At 36.6% G+C, this 18,575-nt stretch overlaps 1 protein-coding gene across 2 annotated transcripts in view; it reads left to right on the forward strand.

The window, feature by feature from the left end:
- Positions 1-18,575, forward strand: part of SEMA5A (semaphorin 5A) — a 238,393-nt gene that overhangs the window by 3,905 nt on the left and 215,913 nt on the right. For both annotated transcript variants that reach the window (XM_010708516.3, XM_010708517.3), the window contains exon 2: positions 15,107-15,302. In XM_010708516.3, coding sequence (XP_010706818.1) covers positions 15,161-15,302 — 142 coding nt within the window. In that variant the 5' untranslated portion in view covers positions 15,107-15,160. The remainder of the gene's footprint in view (positions 1-15,106; positions 15,303-18,575) is intronic.

Here is an 18,575-nt window from a genome sequence, read left to right on the forward strand (position 1 = left end):
AGAAGAATATAATGTAGGCCATTACCAATTAAAGGTATTACTTAACTCAGATGTTTCCCAAATCATCTTTGAGCTCCTCCAGGTAAGGGGAAGTCTTTCCTCATGTCCCTTCTACCTCTTCTTGTATCTTCCTTGTGGCGCTGTGTGTGTGGTAATGGAAGGTTTCCCTTTGTGACCATGCTTGGTGCATTGCAACAAGTGAAGCATAAAAATGAATGGCTTGTTTGTGGTTGTAGTTGTTTCTTATGTTACAAGTAATGTGGATTGCTTCAAAACAGCAACAGAAATTTCTGGGTGGAATGAAGGAGCTTCATTCTCTTTCAGAAGCTCTGTGCCTGATATGTAACATAATTACAGACCACTGAGCTGTGAACAGCTTTGTGCTGAACTGATAAATTGGGCCATACTCTCTGCATAGTAGGTGAAGGAGGATCAGACAGGGATGGATGAGGTCACTGTGTCTAATGGAAAGATCCTTTGCTTCTTGCCACAGAGAATGAGCCTCTTCCCACTAAAATCTGTTGCCAAGTCTCCAGAATTAATGGTAGCTAGGAGTTGTTTTTAATACCTGATGTGAAATGAAATATTCTTTGATGGCTAATTTTAATCTGTCTGTTTAATTTTCACCTGTAACAAAAATCTAATGAACAATAAGGGCTGTCTTTTCTGTGCTGGCATAACTATACCTCCACCAGCCACACTTCTTTTTGCAATTGAGATGTGACTTTTAAGTATACCATTAATCTTTCAATTGCCTGAAACCTCATGGGTTGCTTTCCTTTGTCTTGGTTTTTGAAAATATCAAGACAATTTGTAGAAAAGGGCACTGTTTTGAGACCGTTTGAGCTGTCTCTGTTGATACAGATTTTGGTGCTTTTTTTTTTTTCTTTTTGTTTGTCGTTTCTGTTACATTATTTTACTGCACATGAGTATTTTTACTTTTTATTTTTTTAATTTTTATTTTTAACACTTGCAGTGTGTGCATTTACACAGAGTGCATAATCCATTTGCTCTGGAAGCCCTTCTGCATGACAACATTGAAAGTGGCTGGAATTACTTTTCACTCACCTTCAGGTTGCGTTTTTCTAGAATATGTTGGAATCCACTGCTGGAAAACATGCAAGATTGACAGCTCTGGAAATTGAAAACCATGTTTATCAGTGGACTAGATAAAGCAGCCTAGCTTGTACAAACTATATATTATGGCAATATGACTCATGATTAACCTGCTGAGATGACCTCTGCTTGAGTTATTTATGGAGCACTGAAGGTATGCAAAGATTTTTGCACAGTGAGAACCCTGTTTCAGTTTGCTTTTGTATCTTATTGTATGATATATTTGTTACAGTGTAAACATAGGTTCGTATCTTTAAAGAGAAAAGGACTGTGAAGTCCATGCTGGATTTTCCATGCAGAAAATGTGTTTATCCAAAATCGTATTGGTTAGTTCTAGAGTTTGATATGGCTATAGTGACTAAACAAGTATATGATAAAATGACATCTTACGTTAACAATTTAATAGAATGTATCAAGGTATGTATCACTTCAGCAATGCAGGCTCTTCATGAGGTCATTCTGTGGCTACCTCATGGGGGGAAAGTGGTGTGTGACTGCAGAGAGAGTTGGCCTGGTAAGAGGAAGGATGTGGGGAATTTTATGCTTTCAAATAATGCTTTTGGGAGTAGCATGCCAATCACATCCTCTCTCAATGGCGAAGGATGCTCAGGTAGAGCGTAACAAGTGCACCATACTGGATAACTTCTGTTATTACTCATTGAGAAGTTGAATGTCATTCAAATCTTGTCTGTCTTTGAGTTATGCATCTCATAACACTGATTTAAATTTCTAATTTTTTCCCTGTCCAAATACACACAATATCAGCAATTTTTTTTTTTTTTTCTTATTGTGTCCAGTCTGTTTTCCTCTCAGTCCCTTTCTAGGTCAAACTTTGCATCTCATTATTACACAAGGCTCTTGGTGGAGAGACCTTGCATCCTTGACATTTTCTTTCTAGATTCTTTATTTTGAGTTCCAACAATTCCATTCCATAGACCATTCTCACAGCAAAGAGGGGGACATGCCTATGATTCTTATATCTTGTTACACCACTATGTAAACTGGCACTTTTCTGTTTTGTCTTAATCATTCCTTAACACCACACCTACAACCAAAGGGCAGGTTTTAGCTGAACTTTATTCCTGAGATATTTTATTGTACTTTTGTGTTTCCTTGTGTCCTTGACAGGGTATTTGCAAGTTATTTGTTTGTTTTCGCAATCATTTTCCTTGACTTGCTATTCCTTCTAGAGCTTTATGCAGGAACTGTTCTGTAAGTAACTTTAACATTACATCTTTGTAAAGCAATGTGCAAACATCATCAAAGAAGAGAGCTGGTAAAGAAGGAAGAAGAAATGTAATTGCAACAGGCTTACAGATGAGCAGAAGGAGTAGAAGTGGTAGGAAATAAGAAAGCATGCTTAGTACCCTTGGAGTTCTAAGGAAAGAAATAAAAACAATACAAGAAAGATAATATTTGAGCATTTTCTTGGTTGGTCTGTCTTGTTTGTGCATTAGCTGGTGGGTCTGCAGCTCAGGGTAAAATACAGGACTGAACTCAAATATGTGCTATCCTCCCTGCTGCTGAGGAGTGAGAGGGCTCCTGGCACAGCTTGTATGAGATTATGTTGATGGTGTGTATCATAGCCTGGGTTAGCCAGCAGCCAGCTCAGGAATGGTTTGACTCTGGATGGCTCAGGGGAAGCAGGGTGTTGCATTGCCTCTGTGGTGTATGGAGGGGAGGGAAGAAAGAAGCTGGACTGCAGTAGAGGGTGAGAGGGAGAATGAAGTAGAAGGTCTGTGTTGTAGGAGGTGCATTGTTTTAATGGACATAACTGAGCACAAAGAGGAGTCCTAGCCATACCTTATGGCTTTTGGAAGCAGATCATGGTGGCCTTAAGCAACAGTAGCTAAGGATGTTCCTGACTGTAGGTCATCCAGCCTTGCCTGACAGTGTACTGGAGAGTTGTTGCAGTGGGGAGAGAGCTCTCAAAAGTTTTTAAACTAGTTTTTCACACCTGTGGGTGTACTATGTGTCATAAAACAGGGAAAAAAGGGAACATCCCATTTAGGCACCTGCGAGAGTGCTAGAAAAAACTTATATGCCATGAAACTGTCTAAGAAAGCGGGAAAAAGCTTTTATTTTTAGAAAATCATGGAGAATATGTAACCATCCTATACATTTCTGTTTGTGAGCTAAAGGTGACTTTTGACAAGTTAACTCTTTGAATCTTAGATTCCTCAAAAGAAAGAGGCTAAGAGTTTTTCAAGATATGCAGTCTGTGCATACTTACTGTATGCTTATAAGATTCCAAAGTGATAAATGAAAAATGATGTATCCAAAGCTACAGAAGTCTAAAGCAATTTTGGATATGATGAAGACATCAGTGACGCTTTATGTAATTTGGTCCTTGACTGATGGAAACTGTCATCTGCTGAGAAACCACTGGGGAAGATGTCACCAGACAAATTGGATTTTCACAACGTTTTTACTTTGTGAAATAACTCTGTGGAATGGATTTTATTATTTTTTTTCTTTTTTTTTTTTTCTTGAAAGCTCTTAAATATAAATGACTAAAAAGAGTCACTATTAACAATTAGGTAAAACTTTGGAAGTATAAATGAAGTTACTTTTGAAGAAGGATACTCAGAAAAGCTGTTGTGTATGTGTATATTTATATGTATATATATATTTTCAAAGATATACAGAGCAGCACGGTTTGTGTTCTGAAGGAGACTCCCGAGTGGCTTCTGTGTATTGGAACAAGTATGTCAGGAGATGTTCCTCAGGTAACCTGTGGTTATTTAACTTATCCATATTCGTTGTTTGACAGCTTCATCAGGTGCATTCACTAGCTAGTTTGTAACTTCTGTTGTGCCAATTTTTACTACATCTAAACAAAATGTAACTTAAATTTTTAAAGACTGTGTTGGAGGAAGAAAACAAACTACTTTTTTCTCTCCTTCGAAGGATTTCTTTTTCTATCTTGCCCTATCTAGCAAAAGTAAACTAGATTGCAGCTCAGGTGTGCTCAGGGATGTTCCTAGCATCTATGAGACAGTTTTATGTGGGATTTTCAGTGTAAGCATTGTATTAATTTTGAACTTTACCTTTCATCTTTTACTTTGGTTGATCTTCTTAAAAGACCATTCTACAGCCAAAATCTTATAGGAATTAATTACTTTTAATTTCACCTCATTTATTTTAGGAAAAAATTATGAACTTGATCCTTCACAGAAGGTAGAAGATATATCTCTGATCTTGGGAGGCATAGTGAAAAATTAAGAAAAGGTAGATAATGGTTTGGGAAAATACAGCTGGAGCCAATATTTTCCTTTCAAATTGATTGTTCTAGGTTTCTGGTAGTTTTATGAGGATTTATATGCTTCTAATAGATATCTTCGAAAGATAGAATCGTTAGTCACATATTTAATGTTACTAATTAAAAAATAGAGGTTTGCATGATGTCTTCAAATATTCTGAATATTGACACAACTGAATGTGATATAAGAGAGATTTTTGTTTTCCCGCTCATTTCCCGTTCTCATTTGAACCAGAGATCTAAATACAAAATCTGGTGTGGAAGACTATCATGGGAATTAGTGAATCATGGAATGGCTTGGGTTGGAAAGGACCTTTACTCCATCCAGCTCCAACCTCTGCTGTAGGCAGGGCTGCCACCCACCAGCTCAGCAGTGGTAATGGTAAAGAACAAGGAAAGCGGGATAGTTGCCTGCTTACCGTGGGCTTTTTCTGTAATTGTTGCAAGACACTACACGGTTTAGTTCACTCAAATGTTCTCCTCAGGGTATTATCTCTATTACCCATCTAAGAACTAAAGTTGTAACCAGAAGCTTGATGAGATGAGTAGGTTTTTTGAGGGCTTGTCTTGATTTAAAAACAAAACAAAACAAAAAACTACATATAAATAAGGAGATGGGGAACTGAAGTGTTCCTTAACAGTGATGTGGAATCAGAGGTCTGAGTTTCCCATTTCCTTTGTATAAGTGCGATAAACCTTACTGTTGCTTAAGGTGTTGACATAAGGAGAGACGCTGTTGGTTATTAATGGGAAGAAATAGTTGGCTAGAAAGGACTAATGTGGAGGTGGGAATCTGAAATGCATTTGCAAATGCCTGTGTGCAGCAGTGAGTGGATTCAGCAGGTGCTTTCCTTCCACTGTATCTCATTTGTCAAAACTGTGGCCACCATGAATTTGCTGAAATTTTTAAAAGCCATTGCACTATAAAATTGTACCAAAAAAATGCAGGATCAAACCCAACAGATGAACAAATTTGCCTGAATTATTTGACTGAAGCAGTCATTTCATGATGTTCCGGAGCTCCTCCAGCAGTGCTAAGTAGTAACTACTTGAACACAATCTTTATTTTGGAAGTTTGCCTAGTATTGATGTGCAGAATATCCTCTGATAGTTCTGTTTTAACAGTACAGTTTTGTCCTTCATATTTGTGATTTAACATAATGCTTTTCGAAACGCTAGTCCTTAGGAAAGATAATTCCAAGTACTATCAAGCAGTTCTGTAAGTGACTTACAAAACAGTAGGTATTTATTAATTTTTAGACTTTACATTCTACAGTTTTCAGTTAGATATTAAATTAACCCCCCCCCCAAATCACAACTATTTGAAGTTGCTTTATTACTGTCTTGCTTCTGTTTTTTTCTTACATCCATGTACAAATTGACATTTTTCCTGCACAGTTTGTAGATACAATAATACATTTCCAGATGGCTACAATGATAATGTGATGTGATGATCTTCTGTCTTAACTGTTTAACAAATACTACTCAAATCTGTGTTGTCTCTTCCCAGTTTATCTAGGATTAAAGAGCTAAACTTGTAATACTCTTATATTACCATATTTTCAAAGCCACTTTTTATACAACTTCAAGATCACATGGAAATTTTCACCCAACTCCAACCTTACCTTCCTCATTCTCCTATTGACTGAAAATATATTCTCATTCTAGGCAAATGTTTTCACATGGTTATTTAAGTGCATTGTCTTCTGCTGCTCCATTGCATGCAATCTTGCTCAGTCATCAATTACAGCATTTTTGTTCACTCAAGTCATGGTTTTACACCTGCATTTTTTTAGTTCCCAGCACAAGATGGTTTACAGTGTCATGAGGAATGACAAAGCATCCTAAACTATACTATCTCCTGCATCAAACTTGCATCTAGGTAAAGATCACAGTAGAAGGCAAGATACATGGCCAGATTACAAGCAAGAGGTTTTTTAACGTGATGACATTTTATATAAAATGAAGCATCAGTGCACTGGTAATGCAGAATAATAATCACAGCTTTACTTATGGTTATAACTGTGGTTCAGTATACACCACTGATTCCCAGTAGAGAAACTTGGCAATTGACTTTTTCTGTGGCTCCCTTACAAGGAGCATGGATACCTTTTTACCAGTGTATTACGATGAGTAAGTTAATGGTTGTGTCACTTCTGGGAAGAATAGGAGATTGAAGACTGTTCAAGAAATGTTGTCATTGAAGTGTTTCCCTTTAAAGCAAGGCATATTTTGCCCTTCTCTAAAGTGTTTAGTTTTGTGAAATAAACATAATTATGTAGCCTAAAATGAAGGAAAAGCAATGACTTGAACTGAGGCTGTGTTTGCTAGTAAATATGGTAAAAATAAATGTTAAAAATAATCTTCTGGTCACTTGTTTTTCTTAGTAATAACTGTTCAGTGTAGTGGACTGGCATCTTTTTATTGCATTCAAGTTTAATGGCTAAATAAGATTTTTAAAAATTAATTTTCATTTAATGAGGTGTAGAGCATTTTCATTCTGGGTCAGTATTACTAGGTCTCTGAAAGTATATATTTCTTTAAATTCTTTGGTCCATATTTTATTTTATCTCTCAGGAACATGTCAGAGATATTTAGAAAGCATTTGTATAAGGGTCACTAACAGCCTTGCTGGCTAAAATAATAAAAACTTCTGAAGCTTAATTTTATATTGTGTTTTGTGAAGGATGGCAGTTGTGAGAAGATCCATTTTATGCCTGGAGGAGTCTGTTGATATTGAGGCCTTTGTTGACTCAGTTGTAACCAGGAGACAGATATCTTTCCATACTGTAGGGCTTCCTAATATATTAGTGAGGGAATATAAAGAAAAAATGCAATGGACTGGGTATCTGGGTGCTATTTCATCTTGCAGTCAGGACTTATGCACCAAAGTATGTGATCAGAAAGAGGCTATGCAATGCATTTTTCTGTGCTTTACAGTCAGACATATTCACTTTTTGCTAGATTTTATGAATAATGTGTAACTACTGATTTGTATGTACCACACAGCAATAAAAGTTAGTAAAATGAAGCCTATGAATGTCATGCAGTTCAGACTCAGATCTTTGCAGTGCATGTGAGCACAAGGCTGGGCTGCAAGGGTCCCACCCCCACATGTGGCCCTTGTCAGTGCTCAGTTCCTCTGCAAAGCCCTGTCATTTTTAAATTCATCAGAATACTGGGGCAAAGACTGTCTACTGAACTGCTATTGCTCACAGTACCTGTGAGTACTGTACAGATATGTGTAAGATATGTGTTGAGTATAAGTATACAGTATGAGTACTGTACAGATATGTGTTTTCCCTTCCTTCTTGTAGATCAGCTTGTGTTATATGCTGTGTTGATGGTATTGGCTATCTCTTGGGCTCTAAGAAAAGGCATGTAGATTTCCAATAAGAGTATCAGCTGAAAAAGGAGCAGGCGAGGTTGGTATAGTTAGAAAGGAGAAGAAGAGCAAGGGTATGTCAATGGATCTGTGAATCGCTACAGTTTGTGCCCTCTGTGTCCTTTTCTTGCACTGCCTGTTGCTTCTGCCTTCTTCTGGTTCATTTCTCTCACCTCATTTTTTCCCTTCGGCTGCTAAACTTCCTCTGGTTCTCCTTCTGACTTTCTCCACTGCTTAGACTTTTATTTGCAAACAGTGATTACTATTTTTTGTTTTCCTACAAAGTTATTTTTTTAAAGGAAGGTCTGTGTTATCGCTTAGGATCCCTCCATCTGTCTCCTCAGACTGATTTCTAGTTGCCAGACAGAAAATCCCGCTCAGTGAACATCCCTAGCAATGTGTTGGGGAGGCTGCTCTGTGTGACCACAATGATAGACTGGCTGTAAGGGGAAGGAAACTAATGATGGGGATCTGGGTCTTGAGAGGATCTCAAAAATGCTGGGGAACTAAGGATTATTTAACAGAGCAGGGGTTGGGGAGGAAAATAAACTCCCAAAACTTGGGGTTTTGATCTAATTTTGGGTGACATTGTACTGGTTATAACTACTTTTATTCTTATCTTTGTGATCCTGTTCTGGACCTGCTGGGTTGGCTGGTGCTTGCATAAGGATGCTGCCATTCACAAGCACTCTGCCCGCTGATGAGACAGTCATGAACATAGTGTGATGAATGAGATCTGAAGCATCATAAAAACTTGCTTTATTCATCTTTTGAAAGCTACCTTCGTGGATATCACAAATACTGCAGATCTTCAAGCAGCCCTGGAGAACTAGCTTTTGTGACAGAATATTCTTTTGCTGTCACCATAAGCAACAGATATTAGCAGGTTTTTGGCAGAATGTCTCTATGAGTTTAAAGATTGATTTTCATTTTTTATTTTTCACTGTGTTAGTCAATGACAGCTGATGGGTAACTGCCTCTTGTGGATCTTAAAATTCATACCACTGCAGAAATGAGTGGTGACATTAAGGAAAAAAAAAAAATTTGAAGCAACTTGATAACCAGTTTGTTAGTTGAAACTGAGTCTGACTTTATGAGAATACAAATTAGAAGGACCGGGTCTGTTGCATAGCAAACAGTCTATGTTACTGGGTCTGGTGATGAAACGGTGGCAAATGCTTCAACTTCTGCATTGAAGATCTGGAGCCTCCAGCTTTATCTTGATGTTTAATGAGGTTATCTTTGAGCTATTGCTCTATTCTAATCGAGTATCTGAGTGATACACACATTTCTAAAGCTGTTTAGAATAAGAGGTTTATCTTAAAGTGAAAACATAAGGAGGTATAGCTTTTATTTGTGGATTTGACAGGAAAACAGAATTAATCACAATACTAAGAACAACTATTTTTTATAAACAAGATTTAAATGAGTTTTCAAATTGTATCTATGTAATTTTAGGAGAGAGGTGATTAAAAAAAAGAACACAGCTAATTTGTGAAACACATGAACTTTAACTCCTACATAGTAAAGATAGGCATTTTTTACTGGAACAGAGTGGAGCACTGTTATTCCAGGCTGATGTGGCCCCTTGATGCCTCTAACTGCCTCTAGCCCTTCTCACTTCTGGATTTCACCTGTGGTGTTGCCAGTGCTGGCAACTGAGAACATAGACGTCTTCTGAAAATTAAGCTAGATTTTTATTTTTTATTTTTATTTTTTTAGCCTACCCCATATAGAAACATAGAATCATTAAGGTTAGAAAAGATCTCTAAGATCATCCAGTCGAACTGCCAACCAGCTACCTACCTCACACTAACCATGTCCCTCAGTGCCACATCCACATGCTTCTTGAACACCTCCAGGGATGGTGACTCCACCACCTCCCTGAGCATCCTGTGCCACTGCCTCACTGCTCCTTCTGAGAACAAGTTTTTCCTAATATTTAACTTGAACATAAGTAATATTGCCTGACTGCTAAGTTCTGGTTTCAGGGAGCCGTTTTCCCTCTCTGTGCCCCTTACAGCCACTCTTCCCCCTTTGTTAGATGATACAGCATTTTTTATGTATTCCTTTTCTAGTAATCCTCCTCTCAAATGGCTTATATGAATTTGAGGAGTTTGGCTTATGAAATCGGCCATCACAGAAAAAAGGCACTGAGCGACATCCTAGGGGTGTTCACAAATTCCAGTTTTATGACCATGCAGCTGCTGATATGATTTCAGGATTTTTATGAATGTTTACTAACAATGCACAACTATGGGAGCTTTTTCTTATTTAAGAGAAAACAGCAGTTCCCTCTTTTAGCTGCATCACTTGCAATAATGTTCTATTCTTCAAGTAAGTTGTAAAGATGTCCCACTAACAGTACAGTAGACAAACTTGATATTTTTAGTAGTACTGACATGACTGAAGATGAAATAATTATTGCTAAATATTTTAAAGTGTGTAGTAATAATGCAGAACAACATATTTATTTGAATTCATAACACTATTCTAATGCAATAGTGTGATGTATATGTAGTCTGTAATTAGCTAAGTACTTTTATTTCTGGTTCATGCTTATGCACAAGCTGTATGTTGTCCAGTGCAGTTTGTATAATTCTATCAAATTTTATCTGTTTTGCAAAGCCAGAAGTGTAGCAAAGCAGACAGGGAAAGAGAAATAGATCTCCCAAAGCAAGTTACATGAGCAGTGTCTCCAATAGTGGGCACTGTGTGTAAACTGAAACTAGCATCTTTTAACCATAATCTGTTTCCATACTTATACCGACTTAAGCTCACTTTGTCATGCACTGAAATTGCTGTTAAGCTGACAGAGAATCAATATAGATAATTATTTGAAAGCATTGTTGCCACTTTTGGCACTGCATGTCAACTCTGTTTCTTATACGGCAGCTTATTTTAGCCAAATAAAATAAAACCCAGTTTATAATTCAGAGGTAGACTGAAATTTTTGTTTGTTTTTAAATCTAGAAATATTGGCATCCTAAATAGATGAATTTAGTGCTTGGAGGGAACAGTCTCTAATGAATCTGCATGGAACTAATGTAGCTGTTACAGGCTTTCCATGCTTAGCTTTTCTCTTTAGCAATAGATATCTTTTGTTGGCTCAACCAATAAAGAAGATTTTGAATTATTTTTTCCTTCTCAAATGTACCTTATGGATAAACTAAATAGTACTATGGTAAATGATAATACACTTACCTAATGAACCTTGCATTTCTTCTTGGCAAACATGGTCCAGAAAAGTGAATGAGGGAGAGAATGCACAAAACCCCTTACATATAGAAATAGAATAATATACTGAATTTTCTAATTCTGCATTTTTCTTTTTACATCCTTATGATATTTTAGAGACTTGCAAAATTTAACTTGTCAGAAGTCTAATGTAAAAAGCCATGCTACAAAAACTGTACAATACATCTAATTTGCCAGTTCCCAAATGTATAGCAATAGTTTAAAAAGTGGTCAGAGTGACTATTCCTGATCAGTTCTGAAGAATGCTGACTGTACCATTTCATTGTGGAGAGAGATTTGCTAATAGACATTGTGCAGAAATGGAGGAAAGTAGCCTGAAAGTTTTGCGTTTAACGTTCAGCCGGTGTTGGTCCAATGCCCCATGTCAAGTGCCAGTTCTTGGTTTAACACTATTAAGGAGAAAGGGCCAGTCCTTTTCTGCTTCAAGACTTCTGAATCTGTTGCATTGTTTCAGTGCTGCACAGGCATTGAGTTCAGGTATTGCCTATACCAGCTTGTTCCTGCAAGCAGGATCTCAAGATGAGAGATGGAGCTTGTTTGAGACCATTACTGTGGGATGAGCAAAAGGGAGCAATCGATTCCTGCAAATTCTGTGGAAAAGAACTTGTTTTTGAAGGCTTTTCTAAGATGTCTGTACATGCTGTTCATACATGCTGAGAGGTGTATTATTATTATTTTTTTACTTTAAAAAATTTTTAAATTTTTATTTACTCTTGCTGTGTTAGTGTAGTTTGTGGTTTCTAGAGTCCTTTTCCTTTCTTCCTTTGTCCATACCATACAGTAATGAAGTGGTTAGTGAGATTCTGTTCCTCTCAGTTGCTTAGCTGGCATAAAACTCACCCTTTTCTTGTGAGAGACCTGGTGATAAAATTTCCATCTGGCTCCAACTTGCTTTACTGTTCTTTTGTCTGGCTAGGGTTGCTGAAACTCTCCTCAGTTGCAAGTAAGCTTCTACTTGCAGTTACCCACAATGTATTTGATTTGAATTTATTACTTTAAATGTACTAATGAATGCATTTAATTAAATGAAATTGAATTAATGGATTAGTACATTTAATGAATTTAAAAAGGTAGTAGTTGAGCTAGAAAGAAACTTAAATTTTACTGTTTATCTCTGAGATATATTATCAGAAGTGCATTCACTTTCTTTGTGTCCCCTGCACAGGCTAACCTTGTCTTTGGATATTCTGCTTGAGAGAAGGGGGAGTGTTTCCTGCCTTCATCTTCACAGTATGAAAAGCATATAGTGAGAGAAGGAGTACAGCAAGGCTAGAAAAAAAGTTTTGCCCTAGAATTCTTCTATAACATGACTGTACAAGTATACAGCGTTTACAGCCAGAGAGCCAGAGAAGGCTGAGCTTTCGATACTAATTTTTCTCTTGTTTAATTTATTTCAGTTTTGTATTCACATATTTATGGGTATTTCTGAACTTTGTGAATTAAAGGAAATAAAATTTGTTTCTTTAATATAAAAGTACCACATTGCTAAAATTGTTGGAATAGCTTCTGCTGAACTATGAACAAGAAAAACAGCTTCTCAAAACCTGTCATGTGGTATCTGTCCCTCATTTTGCTTCCTAAATACACATATATAATCTTACAGAAACTTGAATTAGAACCACGTGGTAGTAATATACTGGTGCTATCTGTAAGTTAGTAATATCCATTAGCTATGATATAACCTGCATAAACTGGTTGAATTTGGATCCGAATGGTGCATAATGCTTGAAATGTCATCCTTGCAGAAAATGAACTGAAAACCAAAACTGAAACAGGAGTTTTATGCCCCTTTATATGTGAGTGCACAGAATTTCTATAAGCAGGTATTGCCTGCTGTGAGTCACAAGCAATTCATGGGAATAGATTCATACTGAAATGTGGTATTATAAGATATATGACTTCAAAAGGTAGGAATCTGAATTTAACAGACTAGAAACATCCCTCTCGCTTTTTTTTTTTCCTGTGAAATATAAGCAAATTTAGCATAAAAGCTGTAATCTACTATTAAATTTGCATAGTGCTCAGATGTATTATGTCTATATAATTATTTTGCTTTAAATTCACAAGGATTGGATGTGTCCAGGTCTTGGCTGGAGGGATTTTTAAAGCAGTAAAATAAAGTAGTAAGAAAAGCACAGTTCATCTTATGACAACTGCTCCAGTGTATTAGAGATCAATGTTTACTGACCATTCTGCTTTCTGAGCACAGCTTTTAAAACACTGGGCTTACTATGAAGTATTTATTTGTTTGAAATCCTTTATTTCAGTGTTTAGGATATTTAGACAAATAGAAAATTTCCATCTTATTAAATAACACACTAAAAGTCAATGAGCTCAGATGTTTTAGGATTCAATTTTACTGATCTTTTTTTTTTCCTGAATGGCTTCATTAATATGCAGAATGACATTTCTGCCATTATGGAGCTGTCTTGAATCTCCTGTCTTCCTCTTCTAAAGGCAATAATACCTTAAAAAAGTGTGCTATCTTCAGGCAAGCCTTCAGGACGTGATAAAGCTGCTGGTGGCAAAAGTGTTTTGAGTCCATCATTAGATTGTTATTACTTGGAATGTTGTGGTAAAACTGAAGGAATTGATCTGGATTTCAGATAATACTGGCACAATGAATATTTTGTTGTTATAAAAGTGTTGGCCGTTTAAAAATATAATGGAAATTAGACTTAATTTTATTCTTGTTGTGAATTAAAACCATTGTTTTGGTTATTAGAAAGGAGTCTTCAGCATTAGAATACACAATGAGCAACCTGGTCATCAGTCTCAGCAAATGGGCAGGGATTAGGCCAATGTCAGAACTAGCAACCTCTCTTCTGTAAAGCAAAAGTACCTTGTTAGAGCATCGAGGTCAACCTTGTCCTACTGTATTTGTGCTATGCTATACACACTGTATGGATAAAAAAAAATACATGCTTCAGGGCAGTTGTTTCTGCAGACAGGTCACTAATATGAAAAAACAATTTATTTTCTCCTTCCTATTTGCAAGAAATCAAAACACTCTCCATTGTGAGAAAGGAGTGAGGGGGAGCGGACAAAGTGAACAAAAAAACAGTTGTTTGCTGATGTTTTCTGAACCTTTTTTATTATATGCGGTTAGAATGGTGATAGGGAAGCTTAAACATGATGCTATTCATTCCATGAAGCCCATGAAAAAACCGTTTATAAATGCAGACAGAATCAACTTGCTATTACTTTTGATCTCTTGATGTCACATGACATTTTCTTTTAAAAAATACAAAAGAAAAGCAAATTAAAACTGACTCTCTTACAAGATTTTTGGAGCATAACAACAAGCGTGATACGTTGGACACTTTATTCTACCCAAATGTTTCCATAAAACTGGGAACTTGGTTTCCTTCTCAGAGAGAAGCCTACAGGGATGCCTCAGGTGTCAGGCAAGCTGCATGTTTGAGAGGATTGAAGGCCAGTTCTACAAGAACATGTCTTCATGGTGTTGTGGTTGGCCAGAAATGGCATGTCTGCTACTCCACTTTCTGAGAGGTGGTGAAAGTGTTACCAGCGCATATCTTGGTGTGTGTGTTTTTGTTTTTGTTTTTCCAAAGCATGTGTTCAGTTTTCATTATCTATGAGAAGGTAGCTGAGGCAAAATGGGTTTAACAAGTACCCTGAACAGGTTATTTTTAACAAGAGCTTGCTTTATGTCTTACAAAATAGTCCCAGTTATGGGATGGATTTTATTTTACAAAGTATCATTTCATTTGTTTTATCTAAATAAATCAACAAAAAAAAGCTCATTATTTTCCCATCGCACAAATACAAAATTAAACCTTTCCAGCAGGGTGGGGAGTAATAAGTAACAGTTTTTGAATGCTTCCGAATGATGAAGGAAATTAATATTCCTAAACTATTTAGGGATGATGACTTTACAAAGGATTTATAGGAACAGTTGTGATTGCATACTGTCAGAGAGTCAAATCCTAAATAGAGAGAAAATGATTTCATTAGTGATTTTGTTTCTATTTAAAAAAAAAACAAAACCAAAACCATAAAGAATTGTTTAACTTCTCTGTTGTATTTGTTCTTGCTTGAGTAAATTTCTTTGAATTCTCTAGGTGCTTTTCCCCCATGTGTGCGAGAAGAGTGTCTAGTTAAAAGAAGTGACTGCTATGGAGGACAGCATGACCACCATGAAAGGAAGCTGCCTTCTTGTACTACTGTTGGCAGGATTTGGAGTATTAGGAATACTGGAGCCAGATGCAGAAGATATTCATTGTCACAAAGCTGTGCACCCGGTTATCACGTACAAGGGTAAGGAGTAAGAGCAATATGTCCTTTCTTCTTTCAAAAAAGAATTATATCTATCTATCTATCTATCTATCTATCTATCTATTTAGAAGTACGCTAAGGAATGTGTAATCTTTTAATTCCTGTAAACTTCTGTTTGCAATGTACTGTGTTATGAAAGAAAAGTGCATTCAGTGCTGTTTAAAAAAAAAAAAAAAAAGTTACCTGGACTGTATTCAACACAGGATGAATACAACTAAGTTTCGAAGTTTGTTTGCAATTTTCTGCTGAATCTGTCAGTTGAAAGTGGGTGACTTATTTTCTTCTCTGGTTAAAATAAAGCTAAGATCATAGATTATGTAGCTCAGGTTAGAGGAGGTTAAGTATGAGAAGCTGAGAAATCCTTGACTTAGTGTAAGCACTATTCAGTAAGAGCTAAAACACTGGTTAATGTGTTATCAACTCTGTTTTTCTCCTAAATCCAAGACATAGCATCATAGCAGTCACTATAAAGAAAATTAACTATATACCAGGACATCTTCCACCATGCACCACTGTGAAGATCCTGGTTCCATCTTCTTGTTAAATATCTTGCAGGTACTGGAAGCCACCACGAGGTCTCCCTCAAGGCCTTCTCTTCTCTAAGCTAGAAAAAGCCCAGTTCACACTGAATGTACTGGAAATCAGGTTGTCCAGATCCTTAGCCATCTTGTTGGCTCTCCAACAGGACATACAAATTGTTTCAGTTTATCAGCACTCTTCATGTATTGTGAGATATTAAATGGGATGCTACATTTTAGATTGATTAGCTTTCATTGATTCTGTGATCTCTTTCCTTGGTTCTATCTCACTGAACAGGCTATGCTCTTGTTAATCAAGCTTGGGGTGCTGTTGGCTGCCTTTTCTACACAGGCTCTTTCATGTCTGCCAAGATATTTTGGTCTTTTCAGCTGCTCCCCAGCCAGGCAGTTCCTTCCCAGTCTATGTTGAGGAGTTGCTCCTTCCCAAGTGCAGGCCTCTGCCTGTGTACTTGCTGAATTTCTTGATGTTGCTCTTGGCCTTTTCCTCCAGCCCACCTTGGTCCCTTTGGATGACAGCCCTTATCAATGAATTTGGAGTTATCTGTAAACTCAATAGTGTGTCACCTCTTGCCTTGCCTCCCCTTTGTTGTTGATTAAAATGTCTGCTAAACAGAGCAGGTCCCAGGATCAGTCTTTGTGATACTTCACTTGTTATCAGCATCTTGGTGGAGTAAGTGTCGTTAAACACTTACTCTCCAGGCCTGATCATCCAACCAGCATTTTTTTATCCACCTCATTGCCCATCTGTAGAGACAGGCTATAACATCCTATTTTGTATTGAGACAGTGCTGGAAGGGTTGAGATAAATTACATTCACTGCTCTCACCTCATAATTAAAACTAGTCATTTTATTATAGAAGGCAGTCAGGTTGGCCAGGAGTTGACATAGCTTTGGCAAATCCATGCTGAGTATTCATTGTCACCACCTTCTCCATCTTTCTGTAAAAGAGTATTCCAAGGAGACTGAGTGACTTTCTCAGGAATTGAAGAAAGACTGGCTGTCCTGTGGTTCTCATGTTTTGTTCGCTGCTTCTTTCTCTCTGTTACTTTCTCTCTGTTTCTTTTGAGAGATGAAGAGTGGCCGGTTATCTCACTGTTCATAGACGCAGCTTGTCTTCTTCCTTCGATTTTTATGGGCTTAGATCTTGCAAGTTATCTCTGGTTCAGGTTGCATCTTCCACTGATAGTTCTTCAACTGTTTTGTTAAATATGGAGGCCAGTGAGACCTTGTTGGTGAAGACTGAAACTGAAGAGATATCGAGTATCTCAGCCTAATCTGTGTCTGCTGGCACTAGGTCACCTGCCCAGTTCAGCAAGACTTACATTTTTTCTGTTTGATATTTGGTTATTGTTGTAGCAGTTAGCAGTTCTTTTTGTTGACTTGACATTCTTTGCAAGTTTTAACTGCCCTTGAACTTCAGTTAACTTGATTCTTACATGCCCATGCAGTGTTTCTAAATTCCTCCTTGATCACTTTGTCCCTGCTTCCACCTCTTACATATTGTGTTTTTGCACTGGAGCTCTACTCTGAACTGCCTGTGTAGCCAAGCCAGTAGTTATCTTCTGAGGTGTTGGGATAAACTGCTGAGGAAAATTGAAACAAAGTCAAGAACACTTAGAGAATGTAGTCTATAAAAACACTGGGCATTTAATAACTTATCTGATTGTCTTTTATATTTTTGAATTTAAATTATTTTACATTAGTGTTATAATTTAAAACAAATTTCAAATAGTTTTTAGCTGTGAAGATGCAAGGATTGAGATTTTTATATTGCCTATTGCGTTCTTTCTGTTTCACTAAGAGAAAACGTTTTTTTGTTGTTGTTTTGATGAATTAGGATTTGTTGAAATTTAATTGACAAGAAGTTTTGTTTCCATTCTTTATATAATGTTCTGTACAGAAAGTCTTTTTTGTTGTTCTAGTGTTGTAATGGTTTAAGAGTAATGGTGTCAGCTGTTCTTTTCTCCAATATATTGAGTGAACTAAATTGGTCATATTTTTTTAAACTGGAATTGCAAATGATCTGTCTAATGTGAATGGGGGACGTTTATCTCTCATTTATTGACGGATTAAGTAGTCTGATTTGGTTTGAAATACTGGTTTTCTTAGTGTTCAAATAGTGTGTGTAATTTAGATTTAAAAATTAAATGATAATTTTGTATTTTATCTTAACATGCATACACAAAGTTTAAATTAAAGAAGCACAATTAAAATTCTGTCACTTTACTTAATTTAACAAACTAAATGATTATTTCATTTACATGTTCTGTATATGCAACAATGAAGGCAAATAATTTAGATTTGTTACCAGTGCCACATGCTAAAGGTTGATTAAAAATGCATTGATCTGAGCCTGATTCTATCCATAAATTTCAGCCAACATATAGGAGAGTAGCTTGAATTTAGCTTTATCCTGCCTTTTAGACTACTATAGTATCATACTTGATCTCTAGTGAATTCTTTCAGTTTTGAGTTATCTGTTCTAAGGTTTGTTGGGGACAGAGACATGCTCTGTTCTCTTGTTTCAGTTGCATCTTACGAAGTAGCCCCTGTTAGTGTACTGAACAATTCTGTCTTGCTGTAAATAGATGTGGAGAATTCTGCTATGTAGGAATATTTATTTTCAGATTGCTTGTATGAGATTTGGTAATATTTTTCTATGCTAGACTATTGACTTTTGTTGTAAAAAAAAAAAATATATATATATATATAAAT

Source organism: Meleagris gallopavo, chromosome 3, assembly GCF_000146605.3.
Source record: "Meleagris gallopavo isolate NT-WF06-2002-E0010 breed Aviagen turkey brand Nicholas breeding stock chromosome 3, Turkey_5.1, whole genome shotgun sequence".
Lineage (NCBI taxonomy): Eukaryota > Metazoa > Chordata > Aves > Galliformes > Phasianidae > Meleagris > Meleagris gallopavo.